This window comes from Dreissena polymorpha, chromosome 13, assembly GCF_020536995.1.
Source record: "Dreissena polymorpha isolate Duluth1 chromosome 13, UMN_Dpol_1.0, whole genome shotgun sequence".
NCBI classification, from domain to species: domain Eukaryota; kingdom Metazoa; phylum Mollusca; class Bivalvia; order Myida; family Dreissenidae; genus Dreissena; species Dreissena polymorpha.
Window position 1 is genome coordinate 73,480,616 of NC_068367.1, and position 27,116 is coordinate 73,507,731.

General features: G+C 35.5%; 2 protein-coding genes across 4 annotated transcripts in view; both read right to left on the bottom strand.

Moving 5' to 3' along the window:
• The window catches only part of LOC127854905 (uncharacterized), an 80,900-nt gene extending 58,659 nt beyond the window's left edge, over nucleotides 1-22,241 (bottom strand). Inside the window, exons 1-2 of the mRNA XM_052390015.1 lie at nucleotides 22,075-22,241; nucleotides 6,248-6,270 (exon numbers count right to left, since the gene is read on the bottom strand). Coding sequence (XP_052245975.1) covers nucleotides 6,248-6,270; nucleotides 22,075-22,078 — 27 coding nt within the window. The 5' untranslated portion in view covers nucleotides 22,079-22,241. The remainder of the gene's footprint in view (nucleotides 1-6,247; nucleotides 6,271-22,074) is intronic.
• Nucleotides 9,666-27,116, bottom strand: part of LOC127854904 (uncharacterized) — a 200,061-nt gene continuing 182,610 nt past the window's right edge. The window contains exon 13 of one of the 3 annotated variants that reach the window (XM_052390012.1): nucleotides 9,666-10,052. The gene's annotated coding sequence lies outside the window, so the exon portion shown is untranslated. Of the gene's footprint in view, nucleotides 10,053-10,073; nucleotides 10,488-27,116 lie in introns of those variants that run through there. The other 2 variants (XM_052390013.1, XM_052390009.1) reach the window with 2 other exon arrangements.

The following is a 27,116-nucleotide window of genomic DNA, read 5'->3' on the forward strand; positions in this document are numbered from 1 at the left end:
AAACAAGTATGCAAAATATGAAAGCAATATGTCAAGGGACATAGGAAATATTTGGGGTAATACACAAACTTTAACATAGATTTATCAATAATATGCATATTCTTAGTATAAAAAGGGCAAAAATTCTGTCAAAATGCTTGATACAGTGGTCTGTTCTTGTTTATAGGTTGGGGTCATGTTGGTTAACAAGTATGCAAAATATGAAAGCAGTATGTCAAGGGACTTAGGAAATATTTGGGGTAGTACGCAAACTTTAACATAGATTTATCAATAATATGCATATTCTAAGTATAAAAGGGGCAATAATTCTGTCAAAATGCTTGATACAGTGGTCTGCTCTTGTTTATAGGTTGGGGTCATGTTGGTAAGCGAGTATGCAAAATATGAAAGCAATATGTCAAGGGACATAGGAAATACTTGGGGTAGTACGCTAGGGCTGTAACAAATACACTAGGTGACCAATACGATACGTATCACGAATACAGGGTAGCGAATAAGAATATTTATTCGTGAATATGAATTTCAATGACCAAAGTTATACTGACAACTTGACATGACATTATATAGTATGAAACTATGTGTATTTGTCAATCGATTAATTGAGTATCATTGCATACTGAAAATATGAAAAATTAACACTTTGAAATAACAAAACACTGCAAATTGTCTTCGTCTCATCGTCTTTTTTGGGGAAACCAAAGTAGCACCAGACAAACAACGTGTATTTGGCAGGCATGTCAACGATACCAATAGCATTCCCTTTGCAAGGCTCCATGTTTGTTGATAAGTTGCACAATCATTGTCGTAAAGATAAACAAAAAAGAAATTCCATCTGCTTATCCTTTGTGTGTATGTTTAAGCATCAAATCACTCGTATTTACCTAAATAAACATTAAACCACCATCGAAATATTTTTCAATTCAATGTCGTAAATATTTAACCGGTGCCCGCCATTTTTGTTGATAATCTCACTGTGTAACATAATGGGTGGGGTAAACTTGATGAAAAACGCCGTAATAAGGAGAAGAATATTTAAGTAAAGGGGTTAACCGTTAATTGTATGAACCTTCATTTGTAAGGTAAGATGAGTAAACGTTCAAACTCGAACCATGTTGTTTGTATTCGTCAAATATTCGGTTCGGGAGGTGGCGAATAACGAATACGATTCATCCACAGCCGTATTTGAGTAATTAGAATATTCGAATGTATCGTTACAGCCCTATAGTACACAAACTTTAACATTTGCACGCCAACTCTAACGCCAACGCCGGGGTGAGTAGGATAGCTCCACTATATATATTTCATATATATTAGTCCAGCTAAAAATGGAAACTTCTAATTCTGATGCAGAAATTAACCATTACAACTTCAATCAATTATCACCTCAACAGATATTGATCCAAAACCTGGGCAGCAGTGCCCCAAAGTTCCTGAATTGACAACAACAACTAGGCTCAAACATTCAACTCTTTGTTTTAGAACACTATTTCCAAGCTCTGTTCCCTTTTTTTTAGCCCAATTGTATAAGGCTTCTTTTATTTATAAATAATATTTTACATGTATAACTCTTAGAAATCAACAAAACGAGTATGATGTGACTTCAAAATGGAAAATGTGCTAACACAAATGAGTAGTGATCTGGGAAAACGGGGCTTAACACAAGTGCATAAACAGCTAGCCCAGATTAGTCTGAGCCGTCTGAACAGCATGCAGGAGCGCAACTTTTTGATTTTATGGAATTTTCGTTTAAAGGATGTCTGTTCTAATAAAAAGTGTAGGCAGAAAGTAGCATCCCTGGTTAGCCTATGAAGACAGCCCATCATAAATTCATTAAGACCTGTTTCCCAAGAAGAAGGCTCAGAATGTACATTAAACACATGTAGCAGCCATTTATGGTACATAATTATGCGGCTTTGGTTAATTGATAAGGTGATCAGAAGGTTCACCAGCATCACTGAAACAGATCCAACTAAAAAAACAATCAATTACTAGTTCAACCAGGGGTGTGATTGAGGCAAAGTCAGAGGGGAGGAAAATTCTGTTGACTGATTTTGACTACGCGAATGGCGCGCATAACGCAATGACAAACATAAAAACAGACATTAAAATAAACAACTTTTTGAACTTCATAACAATATTTCTTTATAAAAACCTGTTAAACTTCACATTAATCATACTGAGGATGCAAAGTAAACAGTTAAGTATTTATTGTGATCAATAGCAGCAGTTTTTCAATGTATTGAATGACAGTTAATAGACTAAATATAAACAAACACACTTGAGTGTTCTTCTGGTGTTAATGATGTATTAACTGAGTTAAATTAATATATTTAATTTGTTTATCTTTCAATATCTTGCATTTCACATCTTCACTCAGTTCAAAGCTATTTCAGTTAACTGAACAGCGTGACAAACATAATAAAGCAGAATATGCATATGAATCTGATTATACACAGACCCACAGACATATAAAAATCAAATCATGTTTGTCTATTTCCATGTTCGAACGATACTCTCTAAATTGTTTTACTTCGCGAGTAGACTACACTCCGATTTGCAAACACTGCCACTGGTTTCCGTGACACAAATTCAGTGGGCACATTTCTTAACAAAATATGTGTTGCTTGTATCTAAAACGTAGTCTTTTTTTTGACAAACACATTTCATTATTCCTATCAGACTAGGTGATGTCAGTCGTTTATTCGATTGCTATTTGTTATTTCAATAATCTTAATTTTCTCTTCACAACGGCGCCATTTGCAAACAAATCACAGAACACATTTTAAGAACACAATTTTATTTGGAAGATTGGGAAACGACAGCCAATTATATGGCTCGTTTTAAAAATGCTTAGGCAGAATCTACCAGTGTAAAATGCGGAGAGATTTCGCGGGCCGCGGATATTTCGGGCCGCTTATGAAATATGACCGCGGAATCGGTTGTAGCCCCTCTCCCCCACATTTTTGAAAACGAATTTACGCAAATCTCAGAAGTGACATCCGGGACAACCCGATCCGCGGAAATCCGCGGATCCGCGGAAAAATCACACCCCTGTCAACCCAGCAAACGGACTCAAACAATGTATAAATATGCTACAGTACAGCAAAAGCGGCACAAACATAATCCGCGGCTACGCCACGGCCAGATTATTAGTCCGCGGCGGCCGAATCGTGTGTTCACGCGGCGTATCGCCGTGGCACTCGGCATCGATCCGCCCAACGACGCCGAGTCTGTATTAACCTCTCGTACTTTCGCGGAGTAAATCCGCCGCATACGTATGCGGCGGATCGAGTGAAAAGATATCCACCTACATGTACATACATGTATGTGTAGCGTAGAATTAATTACACGCAACTGTTTATGTTTCGTTCGATTATCATTATTAAATTTGTAATCCGAAACACACTTCCGAATTTTAATGCTAACGCGTCCTTTGGCAAATTCTAGCGTCAAATAAACAGTGCTAAAATATCCTTTGTTTAATAAAAAGCGCGCGAAAATTATGCAGAAATGTAGAACGTCGTTTGGAAAGTTTGGGTGTATTTTGTGTTGTATAAATACATGAACATCACGTAAGGCGTAAATCGCGTGTTCAGTGGAGAAAAAAAACGCCCCGATTAGACATTATTTCATCATCTCTATAAATAGTAACAAATGCCAAAATGTATTTGATACTTAAGGAAATATCGAGAATGTTTGTGTATCGTAAATATTTACCAGCATTTGCTTTAAAACTGGAATATACGTGATTATCGGGTAATTAGTAGCGATATTAAGTGTATAATATGAACAAAATAAAACGTGTTTATATACGCATATTCAAACAATAGTTATTATAAGCTAATAATTAACAAAACTACAAATACGTCGTCACCGTCGTGATTATTGATGTGGCTTCAAACTGCTAATTTTCTCAGCTAAAATATAATAGCGGAATCAACATGCAATTAATTTATAAATCCACCATTTGCTGGAGCATTGACCACTTATATGTGCGAAAACATAATAACGTGACCTTGTTTATGTGTGAAATACATACGCTACGGGCAGGAAACAAACTTAATAATTGGCCAGACACATTAACTATGCTTACATGTATATGCTTATACAATCCGCGCACAATAAATTTATTATGATTTTAATTATTATTATAATTGTTCTTTCAAAATTTGTTAACTACATGTAACTAATTATTTTAAAAAGTTTTTTTTATTTCATGATTCGCATCGACTCGGCATCATGTCGCGGATCGCGGCATGCCTCGGCGGACAGATGCGAAGTTTCGCGGCGAAATGCGACTTGCCGCCGCATACTGACGCGGCTTCAACGACTGACGCGGCATCGACTCGTTTCGCCTTGCCGCCGCGGATCGCGAAATACGTTTGGCTGTACTGTAATGGCAGAGCTCTAGCAGCCTACTGCAACAAAAGTCAAATGAAATTATTTTCTACAAGTGATGATTAAATAATTATTCCATATGGTCAAAAGTAAGAAAAGACAACTGTTTTACTACTTTGCAACCAAATTTTTTTTGGCCTATGCTATGGCTATGTGTATGATGTAATATTTAAAAACACAATAAGTTTTTCTTTCATATTCATATCAGAATGGTTTATTGCTGTACAACTATTTACTGGCTACAAAAAAAGGCGCTTGTTATTTCATATATTGTCACAGAATTAACAATGACAAAAACAAAGGAAAAAGCAAAACATTTTTCAAAAGGGCTCTAAGAGGCGAACAACATGCTGGTGATGTTGCTTTCCATAATAATGGCTATAAGCTAAACACAGGTTTACCCTGACAGATTCTTTATAACACTCATAAGAACTCTGATCATCTGCTTATAATGCCAGGCGCCATTTACAACAAGTCATGTTATAATATACAGGGCTCGCGCAAGAGGGCGACATGAGCGACTTTGTCGCTTTCTTACGCAAAATGTCGCCTAAAACTAAAGAAATTGTAGATAAAAAGCGACATCCAGTCTCCCTCTTACTGGAATTTGTTTACATCCGGTTTTCTCGATGTCAAGGTCTGATTCAATTTTCAATACACAATCAAAATGTCGCACCCTGGAGCTTGTCGCAATTAAGCGACAGGTAATTTAAACCCCGCACCCGATTCTCCCAACTTCCGAACTTATCCAATCGGCGATCGATATTCATCAAGTCAGCGTTCAAGTCACATTGTAGCTTGCCAATCAACATTGAGTTCGCTCACACATAATTTTTGGTAATTCATGCGCAGACGCTGTATAAAGTTAGTTGGAAATACACAGTTGATATTGTCGTCTGCCAACACGGCCGATGGCAAGCGTCATATTTAAAGATAAACAAATAAAAAGGAGCGTAACAATAAATAAATTATTTCTAAGCTGATCACTTTACACCTTTCTACTGACTATCGATCTGAATTAACAAAAGGATGATAATTAAATAATTAGATCTATGTCGATGATGTTACACCTTTCTGCCGATTATCGTTTGATAAAAAGATAATTACATTAAGTTGTTTTTTAGCCACAAAATATGCTATTGTAAAGCAAAATGTCAATTAAATTGTATATTAATTACGTATTTGCTAGGCTACTGGTTTTCTTTTATGCAGTCAAACGATATGCACATTTTATTTAATTTACAAAACGCGTACAATTTTTCGGACGGTCGTTTTCGGATACATTATTTTTCGTCGATTATAATTTATTTTAGAAGTTGACATGGGGTGATACGGACGGTGTGGTTTATAATATTTCGAATTGTATTCATCAGATATTGAAATTGGAAAGACTATAAAAATAACAAATAATAGTTGACTAAGCATATGTTAAATGTCATATTTCAAACATAAATATTTATCTGGTCTGAGCTTATGTTGGCTACTGCTTCATATACATTTTATCTTCGAATTACTTTAGTCTTTATAATATCATATATATATATATATATACATCAAAATGGATTGAATATAGAGCTAGTAAACTTATAGTTATTAGTTATGTATACTACAGTGGTATACTACAATAATGTGATACACATGTATATATGTGTGTTGTAACCCCCTACACGCAAACCCTTGTACGTGTCCGAGTCTCTCCACTTCTCCCTAAAGTCTCCTCACTTCTCCCTAAATCAGTGTCCAGGGAGAAGTCACTTCTCCCTAAAATTTGAGCCCAGCGTGAGCCCTGATATAGTACATGAAAAAATGTACATGTACATTAAAAAATTCAAGTAAATACGGTACTTACTGTGCCACCAACTCCTTGGGATGCTGAAAAAGAAAGAATATTATTCATTTTTTGAAATTTTTCTTAACAGTGTTCTCTAGACGCACTGGCAGCCGGCAATTTCACCTGTTACTAACAATCTAGGGGCCGGCTACTTTTCCCAAAATAGTACTTCGAAAGACGCAAACAAAACCTATAATAGTGATTAGTCCCTGGCTTCTTTGAAAATCTAACTGGTTACTAAAATTTTTATGGAGAACACTGAACAAAGCCTAACAAGAGCTTTGAAACAAACATGACAAGCATGACCCCCACTGCTTTGCCAGCAATATATTCAAGAGCAAATAACTCAGGAATAATTTTAATCACAACTCAGGAATATGTGGATCACAGAAGATAAGATATAGGCCACAGTCTGTGAAAACAGGGTTTAATGAATGTGTGTAATGTGTCGTCCCAGATTAGCCTTTGCAGTCTGCACAGTCTATACAGGGACGACACTTTGCAGTCTGCACAGTCTATACAGGGACTACACTTTCCGCTTTTAAGGTATTTTTGTTTAAAGATAGTCTCTTCTAAGCAGTTTAGTGTTGTTCCTAATTAGCCTGTGCAGACTGAACAGGCTACTCTGGGATGACACATTTAACACATGCATTAAACCCCCTTTTCACAGAGCACCGCCCATATGAAAAGGGTCTTGCAGATCTACACCAGTTCCTCACTTTATTGTGATGACATATTTGAAGCTTTGATTTAAAGACTGCAGAAACATGTTGACTTGCTCCACAGACTTGAAATGTTAATTTTTATGCGAATAAACTAGGGTTGGCACCGGTCACCCTTCCGAACGAATATTCGGATATTCGGTCAACATCTGTTGGAAAAAAGTCAACTTTGTTTACTGTACCATTACTCCATGAATTCTACTTTTGTTTTTACCGGAAGTTCACCGGACGTAACTAAATATTGACACAGAATTGCCGTCGCTAATTCGAAGCTGATTTTGTTGATTACTTTTTATTGTTAAAATTGAATGACAAAAACTGCTTTTAAACTTTTAATATCTAGATCAACAATAGAACAAGAAACATAATATTACATGACGACAAAATAATTACATGTCAAAACAGTTAGATCTACATATAATTTAAGCTGAACTTAAACGAATTATGTACATAGCCACAACACACTTTGAACCTGTTTAACAGACTAAACAGTCAGTCTTTTAAAGTTGCCACGTTTAAAAGACACTTGGATCGGCGACTTCTTATCGGATGATGTCGTGAAATACTTCCAAGCAGCGGAAGGCGTAGGTGGCATTTTGCTTGGACAGATATTTACTTTATGCGTGTAGCAATTATAATATTTTCAATTAAATGAGGGTGCAATACCAAAAACATTTCTTTAAGTATAATACCTGATTGAATATTGAGTAATTAATTAATGTTTGGACCATACGATACGCAAATACTCATTAGAGGTTGAGTAAATTATTTTCTAAAAGCTTTTTTGATTGGACAACGTGATTATAACCATACGATCTGTTTTTTTTCACACCAAGTCGGGTCTTTCTTTACTCATTTAATCTTTGATCATTTTAAATGTAATTCGAGTTATTAGATCAAGACGGGTCGGTGTTTTAATTGCCATACGGTCTTATTTGTTTTTTTACACAAAGTTGGCTTTTCCTTTACTAATTTAATCTTTGATAATTTTAAATGTAATTCGAGTCATTGGACCAAGTGCAGGTCGGTGTTTTGATTGCCGACGCGATTTGCACCTATCATAATTTTGACACAAAGTGTCTGGCTTTGTTAGCGGGATTTATGACCGGTATACTGTCATCACCATAGCGACGCATTATCGCGCCAACCGGAATAAACATTATGACACGAGGAACAATTTTTTGACAATGTTTGAAGCAAATTTTACGAATACAAAGTCTTTGAAATTACTCGATTTTTTTATTTTTTCTTCCGAATATTCGATTCGGAAAACAGTATCCGAATCTTCTGTCCGGGACCGAATATTCGGATATTCGTTGACATCCCTAGAATAAACCCACCAACTGACAAAACTGAGTGACTCTTATCTACTCCATCTCAAACTTTGATTGCTGGGATATAATGAAAGATATTCGACAAACTTTACATAAATGGGTGTGCATAAAGATTTTCAGAACCTACCTAAATCATGTACAACAACATTTGAATGCAATTCAAACATATAATTAAACAATGTTAAATTTAAACAATACTGATTTCCCTAACAAAATTATGCTTTTAAGTTTGTTTCCTTAATATTAGTATTCTGATGAAAATCAATAATAAACTCTTCATTTAAAATGAATCATGTACACTGGCCTATATACAACCACGTAGTACTACCAATGTATTAAGTTCGGACCATCAACATGAAGCAGGCTTACAGATCCATTAATCATAAAAAACTTATGAACCCACCTGATCACATTAATTATTTTAACTCACAGTGAATTACAATCCACACTTGTCCATGAATGATCCGAGTTCCGCAACATTAAAATAAATTAACGCATTTAATGAATATACAGGAGAAATGCTTTCTAAATGCACCTACTGTGGGAATCACAAAAAGTGAATGGGTAAAACAGACAAGGCATGTATCTCTTTCAGTGCTGGAAACAAATTTTGAAGGCCTTTGCAAACAGTTTGGATCCAGATGAGATGCCACAGAACATGGCATCTCATGAGGATCCAAACTGTTTGCTATTTTGATAGTATTCTTAGAAAAAAATCGAAGAAAATGCTAATTTTAGACATTCAGCAGACGACATTTTAGCAGACAACAAATTTCCCAGCATGCAAAGGGTTAAATATGTACACATGTTATAGGCACCCTAGTTCCCATACAAAACATCTTTTGTACACAAATGTGCAGAGTAATTACTGGTAGGTGAAAATATCTTAAGCAGAGACACCTTGGAAATAACCATGAAATTACTTTAACAGAGGTTCAATATAAAAAAAGAAGTAGAAAGTAGAAAGATAATTTCTGCAAAAGCTAAATTAATTTAGTGAGGTAGTAAACACAGAAGTTAAGGATTAATTTATTCCTAAGTTTGGCTTCAGTACATCCAAAAATTAATTGGAAGTACCTTGATCAGCACTCATTTATTTATATTTCAGGTGGGAACAATCATTTCAACTTTTTGTTTTTAAAAAACAAAAAATTAAACCTGGGTATATTGGTTATCTTAATGTTATTTTAAAGCATTTCTTCACCCTGCAGGAAAAGTTTGAGGAAAATTATATTTTTCTTAAAAGCATTATTACATTTTAATAGTTTTGTTATGAAACATTTCACAAGTTGAATAGATACAATTGCTGAATTAGATGATAATTAAACTTGGATTGACAAAGTAAATAATTAGGATCATTAGGATTAATTTATTAAATAACAAGGGCTGTTTGTAAAACATGCATGCCCCCCATATGGGCTGTCCATTGTAGTGGCAGCCATTGTGTGAGTACGATTTTTGTCACTGTGACCTTGACCTTTGACCTAGTGACCTGAAAATCAATAGGGGTCATCTGCGAGTCACGATCAATGTACCTATGAAGTGTCATGATCCTAGGCAAAAGCGTTCTTGAGTTATCATCCGAAAATCTTTTTACTATTTCGGGTCACCGTGACCTTGACCTTTGACCTTGTGACCTCAAAATCAATAGGGGTCATCTGCGAGTCATGATCAATCTACCTATGAAGTTTCATGATCCTAGGCGTATGCGTTTTTGAGTTATCATCCGGAAACCATTTTACTATTTCGGGTCACCGTGACCTTGACCTTTGACCTAGTGACCTCAAAATTGATAGGGGTCATCTGCCAGTCATGATCAATCTACCCATGAAGTTTCATGATCCTAGGCGTATGTGTTCTTGAGTTATCATCCGGAAACCATTTTACTATTTCGGGTCACCATGACCTTGACCTTTGACCTAGTGACCTCAAAATTGATAGGGATCATCTGCGAGTCATGATCAATCTACCCATGAAGTTTCATGATCCTAGGCGTATGCGTTCTTGAGTTATCATCCGGAAACCATTTTACTATTTCGGGTCACCGTGACCTTGACCTTTGACCTAGTGACCTCAAAATCAATAGGGGTCATCTGCGAGTCATGATCAATCTACCCATGAAGTTTCATGATCCTAAGCGTATGCGTTCTTGAGTTATCATCCGGAAACCATTTTACTATTTCGGGTCACCGTGACCTTGACCTTTGACTTAGTGACCTCAAAATCAATAGGGGTCATCTGCGAGTCATGATCAATGTACCTATGAAGTTTCATGATCCTAGCCCCAAGCGTTCTTGAGTTATCATACGACAACCACCTGGTGGACGGACCGACCGACCTACCTACCGACCGACATGAGCAAAGCAATATACCCCCTCTTCTTCGAAGGGGGGTATAATTATACATTTTCATACTATTGAGTTTTTTTTTTCAATATGTAGCTTACCGTAATTACTCTATGTTTTCGGACACTCTAAGTTTTCGGACACCCTTTATTATGGAAAAATAATTATTTTTCGTGATTCTTAATTTTCGGACACACGAGTTTTCGTCCATAATTAATGTCTCTAAGTTTTCGGACAGTATATTTTACAGCGCTATTTTACCAAATTTTGGTCCTGAGATCGATCCCCACATGGTTGCAGAAGAAGTTGTATAGAAAACTCGTTGATTTACAACAAACAAAACGTCGTCTTTAAACTGATACTTACTAATTAATATAATCACAGTTTGCAACATTGTTTTTATTTTGATAACTTAATCCAAAGTTTTCATGTACGCAGGTGTTTTTTCTATACTGAACATGTAAACAAATGACTGAGGACCCTATTAAAAGTCTGAAATGACAGTTTTACGTTATCAAAGGAAAGCCGCTTCCTGTCTGAATGCATAACTTACTCAAGTAAACACGTTCAACGAATGCATAGGGAATGGTTTTAATTGTCGGAACAAAGTCAATTCACTGCTCACTAAAGCATTAATTTTCTCTTCGTAGGTAGGTTATTCCATTGATTGCTAAAAGAAGGTGGTAACTATTGAGTTGAGAGTTGCATTCAATATTCACAGTTGTGTTCTAGTTGCGTCGACATTCAAAACAATGTTTACCAGTAAATATGGACCATATCGGCAGAGTGACATTCACACATGTTAATCCCTTTTGTCAAAACAACACATAACGCCAAACACTGTATCCATTTCCGTCCAGATGTTTTCTTTAATCAGTATACAGTACAATAACTGTTTCAATAATTACTATACTAAAATACCGTAACAATAAAGATATTTGAATTGAAATTAATTTGGAGGAAATATATAATTATTCGCGATATAATTGTGTTAAAAAATACCAAAGAAACTTTTAACCGAAATCAACAGAATTCAGTGTTCTCTGCACTACATTAGTTTATATAAAACAAGGGCTGTTTGTAAAACATGCATGCCCCCCATATGGGCTGTCAGTTGTAGTGGCAGCCATTGTGTGAATACGTTTTTTGTCACTGTGACCTTGACCTTTCACCTAATGTAAGTTATCATACGGAAACCATTGTTCTATTTCGAGTCACTGTGACCTTGACCTTTGACCTAGTGACCTGAAAATTAATAGGGGTCATCTGCCAGTCATGATCAAGGGGGGAGTGAGAAGGGGGTATAATGTGGGGTGTGGTAATTTATAAGTTGTTTAAAAAAAAAATTGGGGGGAGTGAGAGGGGGTATAATGTTGGGTGTGGTAATTTATTAGATGTTAAAAAAAAATTGGGGGGGCGGCCGGGGGGGGGGGGGGGGGTAGAGGGGGGGGGGTTAGAAGGGGTATAATGTGGGGTGTGGTAATTTATATTTTGTTTAAAAAAAAAAAAAAAATTTTTTTTTGGGGGGGGGGGGGGTGAGAGGGGGGTATAATGTGGGGTGTGGTAATTTATAAGATGTTTAAAAAAAATCTTTGGGGGGGGGTGGGGGGTGGTTAGGGGGTGGGGGTTGAGGGGTGGGGTATAATGTGTGGTGGTGTGGTAATTTATAAGATGTTTAAAAAAAAAAAATTTTGGGGGGGTGTGGGCGGGGGTAGGTGGGGGGGGTGAGAGGGGGTAATAATGTGGGGTGGGGTAATTTATAAGTTGTTAAAAAAAAAAAAGTTTGGGTGGGGGGGGGGCTGGGGGGGGAGTGGGGGTGAGAGGGGGGTAATAATGTGGGGTGTGGTAATTTATTAGATGTTTAAAAAAAATAAAATTGGGAGGGGTGGGGGGGTGGGGGGGATGGGGGGGGTAGGGGGGGGATAGGGGGAGTTAGAGGGGGGTATAATGTGGGGTGGGGTAATTTATTAGATGTTTAAAAAAAATGGGGGGTGGGGGGTTGGGTAGGTGGGGGGGGGTGAGAGGGGGGTGAAATGTGGGGTGTGGTAATTTATTAGATGATGTTTAAAAAAAATTTAGGGGGGTGAGGTTGGGGGGGGGGAAGGGATTCTGGTAGGGGCGTGGGGTATTGTTTGGGTGGAATCTTAGTGTGGTATTCAGGTAAGTGTTGTTTTGTCAAAGTAATAATAAAATGTGATCATAAAAAATAACAAATGATCTCACACTGACATGATAAATATCCTCTAATCATTAAACATGAAATTTAAAATTAATGCATTTGTTTCCCCTGTATATAAGAAAGATATAATAGTGTATTACCTCCCCTGTCCTGCTTATATTTATATTAATCAACAAAATTTAACATTAACACAATATTTAATATACAAAATATACAAAAAATCTCATATTCTGATAATATTTTTACTGATCCACTTTTTTTTACTCAAAGGAAGATTTTATATTGGACTGATAATCATAGATTTAGGATTACAGACCAGTTGCTTCAGTTATATTGTTCAGAGTTCGCCCTGTTGGCCGTGTATGCATTCTTTAGTTATCATCCAAAAACCATTTTACTATTTCGGGTCACCGTGACCTTGACCTTTGACCTAGTGACCTCAAAATCAATAGGGGTCATCTGCGAGTCATGATCAATGTACCTATGAAGTTTCATGATCCTAGGCCCAAGCGTTCTTGAGTTATCATCTGACAACCACCTGGTGGACGGACCGAAAGACCGACCGACATGAGCAAAGCAATATACCCCCTCTTCTTCGAAGGGGGGCATAAAAATCAATACACGCACACTTTCAACGCTTTTCACGCATAAACCTTGAACTTGTACATTGTAGCATATTTTTTGCGCGCTTTTGTCGGGAAATATACATGATGACTGTATATTGAAAGCATCTGTGAACGTCATGTTAACATTAAAAATCGGAAGCGTGTTTCGAATTACAAACAATTATTCTCATTTGGAAATTAAACGGAACATTTATTCTGGTGTTATATGTGTTATGAATTAAATACTAATATTTTATGGCATGCCCAGTAGCACACTGCTAACGCGGTGTTGCGCTGCGGTCGCTGATAAGAACGGAAATTGTCTGCATTTACCGATTAGGCTAAAGTAATACACGATGCGGGTTTAGCGAACTCGGCGGAACGCTATGTTTTACCTCGCTTTCAAACTCCGCGTAAAAACTCGCTAGCAGGAATAAAAACGCGGAGTGAGCGCGTTTTTGGGGGAAAACGCACGGAATGTACTGTAACCTTGTAAACCAGCATTAAACAATGGTTTCGCCCGATAGCATAAGCGTTATAATGACAATTACCAGAGGTAGTGCCAATAAACAGTTTAATTATCTACCGCAATGGTACTACCCCTTCTCAGTAAAATAACTGTGACAAATACTAAACACTTCAAAGTGTGATGCATCCTATTGCAAGTTTTACAAACAATGGAAGGTGTAAGACAACAACTATCAGAAATGAGCAAACAAAGAATTCATAGTTTGCTTTTGTTTTTTGCGTTTATTACAGGTTCATTAACTAGCGAGTATTGGTAAATCACATGCTGATCTTTAAACTCGTTGGTCAAAGTACAACCTTGTAGTAACTTTCTGTGAAATAAATTAAGCATTTAAAATTATTTAAAATGCAGTGCAAACATATATAACTGTAATTTATACTATACAGCATGGTATTTTACAAGCGCGTGCTATTACCAGTAGTCGTTGATACAATTGACGCTATTTTCGGACACTTCAATTTTCGACTCTTAGTTTTCGGACACCTGTATTTTGTGAATATTGTTCGTATCTAAGTTTTTGGACACGATTTTTTTTACTATTTTTAAATGTTCGAAAACATACAGTAATTACGGTACATTGATAGGTTACGACAGGGGAAGTGTACCGTAGGTTTCAACGTATAGCGCGCAGTGTTTTACCTCCAAAATTCAAATAAAAAAAGCTGGTGCGCGCTATACATTGATACAATGCTATCCTGGCTGCTAAATTGGTAAAAAATATGTTGTGTAATCGTAAATAATCAAAATGGCCGCCATGTTTTTTTCAAGAAAACTACCACCCTATAATCTTACAGACTGAGAGGCCATTGTCGAAACAACAAGAAGTCGCTACTGGTAGATATGAATGCGGTAGAAGTTTTGGTAAAAAATAAATTTGTTTGCATAAACTTGCGGACATTTCTTTGTTTGTGTTTTTACACTTTTTTATTGATGAATTCCGATGGGGATTGTTGTCGACATTCCGGAGAGCAGGCAAGGGTAGTTGCGAACGAGGTCTTTTTTGCGGGTAACGGTAGGTGTGAAAGGGAGTCATTTTGCACTTCGTAATTGGCAGATGTTATTGAGTAATATGTGCCAGGACTTGTTAAGACGCTAATTGACATTTGAGACACTAATTAACACTTGAGAACGTGAAGATATGCAATTGCATTTTGTGTGTATAAATATTGAACGTTCAACAGTGGTGTACCTCAACAACTGTATCCCTGTCTCCCATGCGACATTCAAATTTACCGGTAATGCCCATGCTTTCCCCGAGGAAAAATCACACAATGAACACTAATTCTTATTTTCTCATGTTTTTCACGAAATGCACGTGGACTGTTAATCTTTTGCTAGAAAATTACAAAATTGTCAGAAAAGTATACTGCTATGCAACCCATGCTCCTAATCATAATGACGCTTCCTATTTTGAATGCTTAATTAAGCTTTCCAATGCCCCGGATTATTGGATTGTGCAATAGTAGAATAGCGGCCATTTTCGGTCCGATTTGGTGGTTTTATTGTCTTTAAATATTTTTTTCTCCATTTTTGCATTTAAAAAACAGCCTGCGCGCTATACACGGGAGCGCGCTATATACGTGGAAACCTACGGTATATTCTTTTTAAGTAGGGGAATGGCGGTTAAGGTTGGCTCCAAATCAGCAAAAAAACACACACGGTGTAAAATAAACACACACAATATAATTTGATTTTTGGTACACAATAACATACTTTATTGCAATTTAAAAGTATTTTTGGATGTATTGTGGGATAACAATTGTCTTATCATTATATGATATATATTTTTTATAGTGTACAGTTTTTTGTACTTCCAGACAATCGATTGAACTTTACCGCCAATTTTAATTTATATTCCATGCCTAATTAAACAATATTGATAATATAAATTAAACAGACATGTTGCGAATAATGTCATAAGCTATTAATACCCACTATTTTATACCTGTTCATGCAATTTGTAGGCCAATCTCTCAAAATTTTGCAAATAAGTCAAAGTTGGTCAAATGGATTTTTCTGGTTGATTGAACTTTTTTTCAATTCTAATGAATTATGATGCTCAGATAATTCTGTGCTTGATTCAACAAGAACCTGTCAATTACTGTGTATGAGTTGTTCCTCATACCCCACTGTCCCCACAGTCTTCTAACAGTCTTCTCACCTATACAGGTTGGGGCACCCAAAACTGATGATAGGGCCTTAAATCGTTAAATGGCACCTTTTTGACACAATCCTTACTTGTCATGTATTCTTGCATTGATTTCTTTAAATACTTTTTAAACAAAATTGTGAAAAAAACTTTAATTTTTATTGATATAAGAATAAAAAACATAATAAGAAATAATTATTAAAATAAAAAAATAATTGAAAAGAAGAGTAGACCCACAATTGGAAAACATTATTTGTTGGCAAAATCAAGAACTATGATTGTTTATTCATTTGAATACCAATTGAACTTTTTAATATGCAAGGGGAAAAAACCCTCTTAATACAGAAAGGAAACAAGTTAGAAGTAACTATTAAATTAATAGCAAGTACAATGTAATCTTGTTTTGTGTGAGTGATATGAGATAGCCTAAGGACAGATTTGCTTAATTGTCAATATCAGAGACATAACACTGCAGGCATTTTATTACCAACTAAGAGGCCAGATTTATAACCCTAGAATACACAAGAGTTCTGTTTGTCCATCTGCTTATCAAATAGATATATCAATAGATAAGTGAAATGCTATGGTACCTACAATAGTTATAATACTTTAGTAACAGATGTGATACACTGAGATAAAGATATTGCCTTAGTCCTTATGTATTTGAGGCTGTTTCCATAAATGATAAAGAAGTAACTTTTTACAGCTTTAAAGATTTTTTTTACAATAAATAACTCAGAAAAAAGTTTATCAATTACAGAATAATTATTGATTTAATATAAAATGGCTCCTTTGTAATGTTTAAATGCTACAATTTTCAATCGACCAGTATTGACCAGTAAAGACCAGTATTGACCGGTTTTAACCGGGTATTGACCACCGGCCCGGTCAATACTCAATTGACCGGTCAATATGCCAACCCTGCCGAATACACTACCACTGTTCAAAGTCCATATTGTTGCCATAATTGTATACATGTAGCACTGTGTAAATTGAAAGTTGCATAGTGTTTCGTCATTGGTCGGTTATAAATACCTTGTTTCTCTATACATGGTATTTGATTTAGACGAAACTAATAATTTGGTAATTTACAAGAAATATGATATAAGTTTTCCATTTAAACTTTGATCTTACCGTGTGTGTTTATTGACGTTATTAATTATGTTAAGACTTATTTTTGCATTTCATTCAGAATTATAATGTGTAGCCCTTTTGTTAACAGTGTTTAGCAAAATATTCGCGCATTAAGACACGGAAAATTGTTTACGTAACACTTTCATTTAAAGGTTAAATGTCATCGATAGATTACGTCTAATTATTTGGACTAAATTATGCTATACTTATTTATTTTCTGTTTCAGGCTCCAATGCGAATAACTCGTGTTACTCGCGTTACTTTCCGAGCGTTGTACATACATTCGCAATGCTTGATAAGCCGGAAATACATTAGTTACTGTTCTATTTTTAAGTATATGTTATTATGACATCGTGTTATATAATATGTTGTTATTACATCATTGCCTATATATTAAAGCCATTAAACATTGTGTTTGTTTTGCTGAAAAAAACGAGAATATCAATGTAGCACTTATAGCGTTCGCAGAGTTGAATAAATTTGATGATGATGTATAATGTACATGCATTTCTCTGGGTTTTCACGCCAAAAACAAAAAAAAAAACTCAACATTTGATTATTTATTGTATACTGCCCAGCAGGTGATAGTGTTTGTTCTAGTGTCTAATTGGCACTCTTTGTACGAGTTCAAACTGTGAATAAAATGTGACAATCACAGAAACAACAGGATGGCGCTGCCAATTAAGTGCGAGAATGGATCAAAGGGCATTGACAAAAAATAACAGTTTGCATATATTTTTCGGCGTTTACTCAGATGGTCTCTCACAACAAAAAAACTTTACAAGTCAAGGTATAATGTTTTACTTCTATCAGTAACGATACAGATACGGCGTGTTTGATTTGAAATGACTTTATCAAATTGTTGGCAATATAATTGTATTAAAAATACCAAAGAAACATTTAACCGAAATCAACAGAATTCAATGCTTTGCGCTACACAGTTTGTAAAAAAAATAATACTTGCACGCTCGTATACCTTGACCTTGTACATTGCCGCATAATTTTCGCGGTCTTTTATCGGGATATATACATGATGTTTGAAAGCATTTGTAAACATCGTGTTAACATTCAAACATCGGAAGTGTGTTTCGGATTATAAATTATTATTCTCATTTGGGAATTTAACGGAACATTTATACTTATGGTATATTTGTTTTGAATTGTATATTAATTTGTTGCAACGCTTTACGTGTCAAAAAAATGTTTTGATAATATTATGCATTAACAGCACAATTTCCAGGAGGAAAACGTTTTTTTACATGAAGGCGTATGACACAATAAAAAGTTTTTTGTAAGATCGTATTGCATTCAATCTGAATTTAAATACGCTCGTCCCACATTATGCACTGTACTCTGTACACTTCTGAAATATGGCGTAGTCATATGGTTGTGTTAATGAAATTCTCAAACATATTTACCGACATAAATGTTTAAGATTATTTTTTCGTAAATGATGTTGTAATTTGTTTGATTATTTGATAATTGTGAACATTAGAAAAGCGTTATGTATACAGTTATCGATACGATTTGGTTTATATGCATGAATTGCCGAATCATCGATGTCACCGATATCCACTGCCATCACGGCGAATCGCGGCGAATCACCGCAAAACTGAGGGGAATCAGGGCGAAGATTATCTTGCTCTCGTGCGATGGCGGAGTGACAAATCACGTGAAATCACTGTGATTTTCCACTCAAAAAGCGAACTGTCCGCCTTGACTCCACGAATTAGGCAACAATCACGGGTCGCGTAGTGTATATACAAAACTGGTGTTTTTGACAGGTGTTTAAGCCCCAGGTGGTATAATACATAGTAATAGTATCTTTGGACTTGATTTTGGCCATGAAATACAAAAGCAGTCTGCTTTTAATTTACTACCATGCATCTCTCGCTAGCAATTAGCGACCCCTATCATAAAAACACCATGGTGTGAATTCCCGATAAAATTAATCATTTGCAGATAAATCGCTGATAAGGTGTCAAAAACAACACTGGATCACTCAACTAGTAGATATGGTTTGTTAATATGGGGCAACAAAGAGATAAGCGATGGTAATTTGAGCCAGACGGAGCTTGAATAGCGAATTTTATTGTGATCTTATAGAACTATGTCGTTTTTACGAATGTTGAGTCAAAGTGTGTCACATCAGGACACCAGGTCAAACACCCCAAAAGCAGGACTGTCCCACCAAGATCAGAACGTCTGGTATGTATGATAATATATTAACGAGAGGGCCATGATGGCCCTGAATCACTCACCTGACTAACCAAATACAATCCCAACCCAGATTTCATCAAGATAAACATTCTGACCAAATTTCATGAAGATTACACGAAAACTGTGACCTCTATTGTCTACACAAGGTTTTTCTATTATTTGACCTAGTGACCTAGTTTTTGACCCCAGGTGACCCAAAAACATTCCCAACCCGGATTTCATCAAGATAAACATTCTGATCAAATTTTATGAAGATTGGATAAAAACTGTGACCTATATTGTCTACACAAGGTTTTTCTATTATTTTACCTAGTGACCTAGTTTTTGACCCCAGATGACCCAAATACAATCCCAACCCAGATTTTATCAAGATAAACATTCTGACCAAATTTCATAAAGATTGGATGAAAACTGTGACAAGGTTTTTCTATTATTTGACCTAGTGACCTAGTTTTTGACCTAGTGACCTAGTTTTTGACCTAGTGACCTAGTTTTTGACCCCAGATCACCCATATACAATCCCAACCCAGATTTCATCAAGATAAACATTCTGACCAAATTTCATAAAGATTGGATGAAAACTGTGACCTCTTCTGTCTACACAAACAAATTGTTGACGGTTTTTCTATTATTTGACCTAGTGACCTAGTTTTTGACCTCAGATGACCCAATTACACCACCCAGATTTCATCAGGATAAACATTCTTACCAAATTTCATAAAGATTGGATGAAAACTGCGACCTCTATTGTCTACACAAGATTTTTCTATTATTTGACCTAGTTTTTGACCCCAAATGACGCAAATACAATCCTAACCCAGATTTTATGAAGATAAACATTCTGACCAAATTTCATAAAGATTGGATAAAAACTGTGACCTTTACTGTCTACACAAGGTTTTTCTATTATTTGACCTATTGACCTAGTTTTTGACCCCAGATGACCCAAATACACAATCCCAACCCAGATGTCATCAAGATTAACATTCTGACCAAATTTCATAAAGATTGGATGAAAACTGTGACCTCTACTGTCTACACAAGGCTTTTCTATAATTTGACCTAGTGACCTATTTTTTGACCCCAGATGATCCAAATACAATCCCAACCCAGATTTCATCAAGATAAACATTCTGACCAAATTTCATAAAGATTGGATGAAAACCTCGACCTCTACTGTCTACACAAATTGTTTACGGACGCACGCACACACACACGCACACACGCCGGACATCACACGGTCTCATAAGCTCACCATGTCACTTTGTGACAGGTGAGCTAAAAACACTTATACTCTCAAATTTGAAGCCTTCATGCAAAATATAACAATAATTTCACAATTAAAGTTGAACCACCGGGATTATTCCAAATCCAAAGGGACCTGGCCCCATTCCCAAATGGTGAAAGAAACACTGAAAACACTGTTATTTGAAAAACATAACATTGATACATTAATATAACTATGGTGGACAAACCAGTTATCGAACACCTAACAAATTATGTTAACTTACCTTAAAATTGAAACACTTAAAATGACAAAAACATTTTGTTTTAACAAATGACTAACAGTTCAATCATTGAATGATTTATCTGTAAAGTTTTCCAGCAAACTACCTTCAAGAATTCATAACAATGATTCCCTGATTATTGTCACCACTAGCAAACAAAACAAAATGGCGGCCGATGTAAACATGACCTATTACCCGACACTTCATAAATACTACTCCAGTATATACAAAGTCACATGACTATCACGTGACCCGGACTTGGCGAAAAAATCTGCGTCTGCTGCAATCAAAATTGCAAATGGAAATATGCTTTTTGGTGTGTAAATGCACGTTTTGATAAATGCATTAAAAAAGTAATAGCAAAAAACACACAAAACAGCGTAAATAACAATAAATGCATTCCTTTAACCTGTTTTCAGCGCATTTGTTTCAAGCTAAGTAGGCAAGTAGGTCATGGACTTCATGTGCGACCATTTGTTTATCAATGTGACGTCATGCGCACTTTTGCGCATGTGCATACAGAACCAAAACAAAATGTCCGATAATAGGTACTGTTCGATAATACTATTAGGTACTTATATCATTTTTTCTTCTCATTCAGGTTTGACATTATTCATTAATAATTTGACATTTGATATTTTTCTAACCACGTTAAATTGCTAAAATTTGCATTTTAAAAACAGTCATTACTATGACATAAGTTTTTTTCTGTTTGGCTGTAGCATTTAAGTTTCCAGCAGTGCCAGTGGTTAAACCTCTGATTATTAAGCCTAACACGAAACTATAATACATGCCTGCTGATGTCAATCATTTATTCAAAATAAAGTATTTCTTCGTTTTGTGTCTTTAAATAAAAGAATGACAGAGGGATGTGAACTCTTAAAACACATATTGCTTTAACATTTGTAAAGGCTTCACCAGGAAATGACATTTAACTCAAAATAATCTGTTTTCGTTGTAAAATCAATATTGGTGACTAATTCATACCCATATTCATTCGCACAATGTGAATGACGCTACATACACTTGCACATATTTGAGGAACGCATTCATAAACAAATATTTGGAGTAAAACATAAAATTACTGTACATCTAGAGTAAAAAATAAACATAAAATTACCCATTTTCTGAAAAACTATAACAGCCGCCACATAAAGTCAATGCGCATGCGCGCAAACATTTATACCTCCAAGTATGTCAATCTGAATTTCATATTTTGTTATGGGAATAAATAAGTATATGTTAGCTATAAAATAAACATCGGAATATAAAATAACGGTCGAATGCAGTACACAATACATGTGATAGATACAAAGAGTAAACTTTTACAAAGTTTCACGTTGGACAAATGAGTAAAAAGGGGAGTTAACTCACTAATCGGATACATTCCACTAATTAATATGGTATCGTTTTCCATTTTGGTTTAAAATCAATTAAGTAAAGGCATTCAAACCGTCTGTGGTCTTTTCATGTATCCATTGCATGTACGCAATATTTTTTATATATACATTTTCTTTGAGTCTTCGTTTAAAGATGATCGTTTTGGATGAGTTAATTTAAGTACTGTGCTTTTGTCGAAATTTCCTGCCGAAACTTTATTTTCTGAGGGTGCCTGCATTTGGTCAAATGTAATTTTCTACGAAGTAGCATGACACATCATTTGTATTCTTATTAAAAAAAGACAACACATTTTCGTGTTTAAATCAATATAAAGAAAGCCAGGTATTAGGTCTGCATGGTCCACTTTTATAGGAAATCACTATGCAGGGGTGCTTATTTATTAATTTTAAAAGGAAAATATATAATAAATATGATAACTTATATATATGTTTTTTACAATTATCAAAAATGTTTTTTTTCAGTTGAAAGGGACATTTTCACAGATTTTGGCACATGGATTGAAGTTTGTCATTAAATGCTTTATATTGATAAATGTAAACATAGGATCTAAAAAGCTCCAGTAAAAATCCCCGGGGGGGGGGGGGGGGGGTAACTTCCCAAATAAATTTTAGGGTAGGGGTTTTTATACCGGAACTCTGATAAAGTAGACCCATTTTGATACAAGATTTTTGAAAAAGCATACCCATTTGTATACGATACCATTGAGAAAGTGGACCCATTTCAATACAAGAAGTTTGATAAACTGGACCCATTTAAATACTAGAATTTGATAAAGTGGGCACATTTCATACTAGAATTTTAATCTCTTTCATATCAATACAGTATACTTATTGAATTTGCTATTATATCTTTTTTCTCGCGACTGAAATTTACTTTTTGATACCCATTTTTATACAAGAATGAAATTTATCATACCATTTTGATACTGATACTTTCAAATCTATATGCATTTATATACAAGCAAATTTCTGAGTCTAATACGCATATACATTTGTATCTATACTTAGATGCTCAAAACCATACCCATATAATCGGGGCACACCCCTATATACCCGTATATAGGAAGTTACCCACCCCCCGGTTAAAAATCAAGAACAAAATTAATGAAACTGTTCTCGAACCACTGGCCCCTGGAGTAAAAGTATAACGCTTAACGCTTATAACGGCTATCCGTGCTAATAGACAATAATATGTTGTTTTTTATACATAACAATCCTCACACAAAATATAACGACAAAACAGAACTCTCTAAATTACTCAATCGTTGTGCGTTGCAACGCTTTTTAATGTTCAGGTTTTTAAATCGTCAAAAATGCACATATTATAATGGATATTTTAGAGCATGGCAAATTTTCAGTATTACTGTTTCCTCACAAATGTAAAAACTACAACGAAAATATGCGAATCTGAAACTTTTTTTTCAATTTTGGTAATTTACCAACATGTGAAAAGGCATCTTCAAGTAAAAGTAAGAATAATTACGAAAGCCCGCCTTTTACCTTTCACTGCACATCGGATCTTGATGAAAGAAACCATTTAAACGTTTTATAGGTTACTAACGTATTTTGAATGAAAATAATAAAAAAATAGTTGTTCACCTCGACGTTTTTGTATGATTTACAAAGTTTATTTTAGCTAGCGCTTCCTACGGATTCCAAGTACAGAAAACGCAAGCCAGATGGCATATCATGCGTCATACTCATATGCCTTTTTGTGGCATTTGTTCTTGTCGGATTGACCCGAACTTGTATATGTGTGATTAATAATGATGTATTTGTGTTTTCTCACTATTTTGAGTTTCCATTTGAGAAACCCAGGCAATGGACCTTTAGAGTCGACTTTTATAAAGCAAAATAAGAATGTAGCGGTGTTATTTTATTGATTGCAGTTATTTTAACAGATTACACGTGTGGATAATATCATAATGTATGTGTTTCTACGATGTTTTAAGAAGTAAACACTATTTTTTTCGGGTAAAAGAAGAACCTTTTGTTGCCTCTCACTGCACACCCGATCGTGTTTTAAGAAACCTTTTGCACGTTTTACAAATCATTAATGTCCATGACCTGAAAATACCCGTAAGTCTAAGTGCGCCATAAATCTCGTCTGAATATACAATAATTATTTACAAGCAATTTTTAGCTCGCACAGCCTACGGAATCAAAATACAGAACTTTGAAACCAGATAGCTTTTCATGTTTCATAATGAATGCGTTTTTCGAGAATTTCTAGTTCTCGGATAAGTACAAATAGATAAATTATTATGTGAATTGCGGTTTCGCCATGCTTTTACAATCAAGAGTTTCCTTGCCAAAACCGGGCCACTGTGTTTTGCAAATAGTTAATAACAGCGGTCGATTAAAAAAGACATGTATGCATGTTTAAAGAATTTAAAAAATATTTTCTGAACAAAGTCAACATCATTGAACCAACGTCTTATCTATATGAGCTTATTGGTACGGTAGTTATTCTTTAGAATGGTAATGTTGTCAAGATTTTTGAAACAAAACTGAATCAATACGTTGAATTTGCGTTCGAAAGTTCCTGAAAATGATTTCTGTACAACCAAAAGGTGCGAAATAGACCATGCAAATACCAATCTAACGGCATTAGTAGTTGAACTACACGTACAATTATAAATATTACTTTAAAATGTATTTTAACTTAACAAAGATCGCTTTATTACAGAAGCGGCAAAAGTAAGTTATTCTTAAAACTGACTTAAGTAATTTTTGCGCATGCGGACCCTGCTCTTGCTTTTAGAATGTGTTGCGTTTTTCTTGCGATATCTCATACATCTGTTTGCTATTAACGGTAAATACATCACGAACTATTTGTAGGGCTAATTCAATAAACTGACTTAAGCTTTAAAAGTTAATACTAGTATTAACGTTGAAATGTCTAGAGGACGAAAACACGAACTTCTTTTGATGCAATTCATTTGCAAACTAAACTTTGATACAAAACTTGCATTATAATCTCTGTTGTCTGTGTGTTTTGTAGGGCATCGTCTTATAAACAAACGACCAGGATGGACAACGTCAAACCGCACGAATGTGCAAATTACATTATTTTGAATTGACTCCATATGGGACTTTTCTGCGCCAATATGCTTTTGTAGTGTGAAAACCGCAGTATTCTGCCTGAAAGTCCACGTCCCATGGGCAATCACTATGCGATGCTGTAAGGTTGTAACAGTTACGCACCTTGATTTATGTTTGTACGGTGAATATTTTAAATTGCGATTTAATTTTCTTGATGTTGTTCTAAAAGCACTGGTTAGAGTAGTGTTAAACATATTAATACATGTACGTGTGTGTGAAAACAATAAATTGATACGACATCCAGAAACAAAAAAAAAAAAACACACTCTGTGAAACCTAGATAATAATTCAAAGATATTATATTGTGTACACATATTGCGTATTTATAAATTTGATTTCATTTTGGTAAATATACAAGTTAGTTGTTAGAATCAGAGTAAAGATGGTCTGGAGACTCCACATTGGCGATTTCACAGAACAGAGCTATACACTAGCCGTATTATTGTTCGTGTCAGGTTTAACCCATTTATGCCTAGTGGACTCTCCCATCCTTCTAAATTGGATCAATTTATTTCCAAAATTAGCGATGTCTAGTTTATGTATTTCTATATTTAAAATATTTCTTACAGAAATTCATTTAAGCAATATCATAAATCTGTTTTGGTTTTATTTGTTGATAATTATATTTCCCCCGTTGTCAGGGGCGGATCCAGGATTTCTGGTTGGGGAGGGATATTGAAAGATTTGCTGGGGTCGTGGGGCCGCTATGGCCCCTGGCGGGTGCAGGGCAAAGCCTGCTAGAGGTCCAGGTGGGCGCAGCCTCCCGGAAGCTCCACGATTTTAGTGATTGTGAAGGCTTTGACAATCATTTCTCGAGCATGTTACGCCTTTACTTTGGCGATTTTAGGGGGGAGGGGGGGGGGGCGTTCGCTGCGTCCACCACCTTGGATCCGCCTATGGTTGTAGTCAAACGTGATCGCCTGTTTTAATGATGCTATTTCGTACATTGCCGTAACGTTAATCTTAATACGTCATCGCTGCGTTTTAATGTACCTTTACCAGCTTTACACGTTAAAAGTTTAGTATATAATTGTAAGTGAGTTTCAACCGGGCACTCCGGTCCCCCGCCATAAGATCAAACAACAACAAATAACTTTCATTTTAAACTAAATAGCTGGAAATTGCAGCTATTATTCAAAATTCGTCCCAACTTTCGCAAGTCTAGTAAGTAGGTAGAAGTGCTAAGACACACTCCGTGTCTCACACAATGCAGCATATATCCCGAACGGCTCTTATATATAAACTTCGAAACACAATATCAATGCAATATTCAGTTTCTGATTATCCATTTTGGAAAAATAATATATTTTTTTTACAATGCGTTGCATATGTAATTGACACATGTATGCATCTTGGCGTTAAATAAACTCCGCGAAAGGACTGCTCAATACTACTAATACCAAGAGAAGACTGAAAAGTATCATAAAACGTGTTTTATGACCAGACATTGGTCTGCAACATGTGACGTTTATTTCGATTGTAGTGATGAGTATAACGTAAGAACAGTAGGAAAAGCTCGTTACTTTGCTGTTTTATCATAGTAAAATAGTTCAAAAGTTTATGACAACCTGTTATTTGTTAGTAATTGTTTGGGCAGAATCTGATCATGACGAGAAACTCGGTTTATGCTGAACAAAGAGGCAATAAAACACCGTAC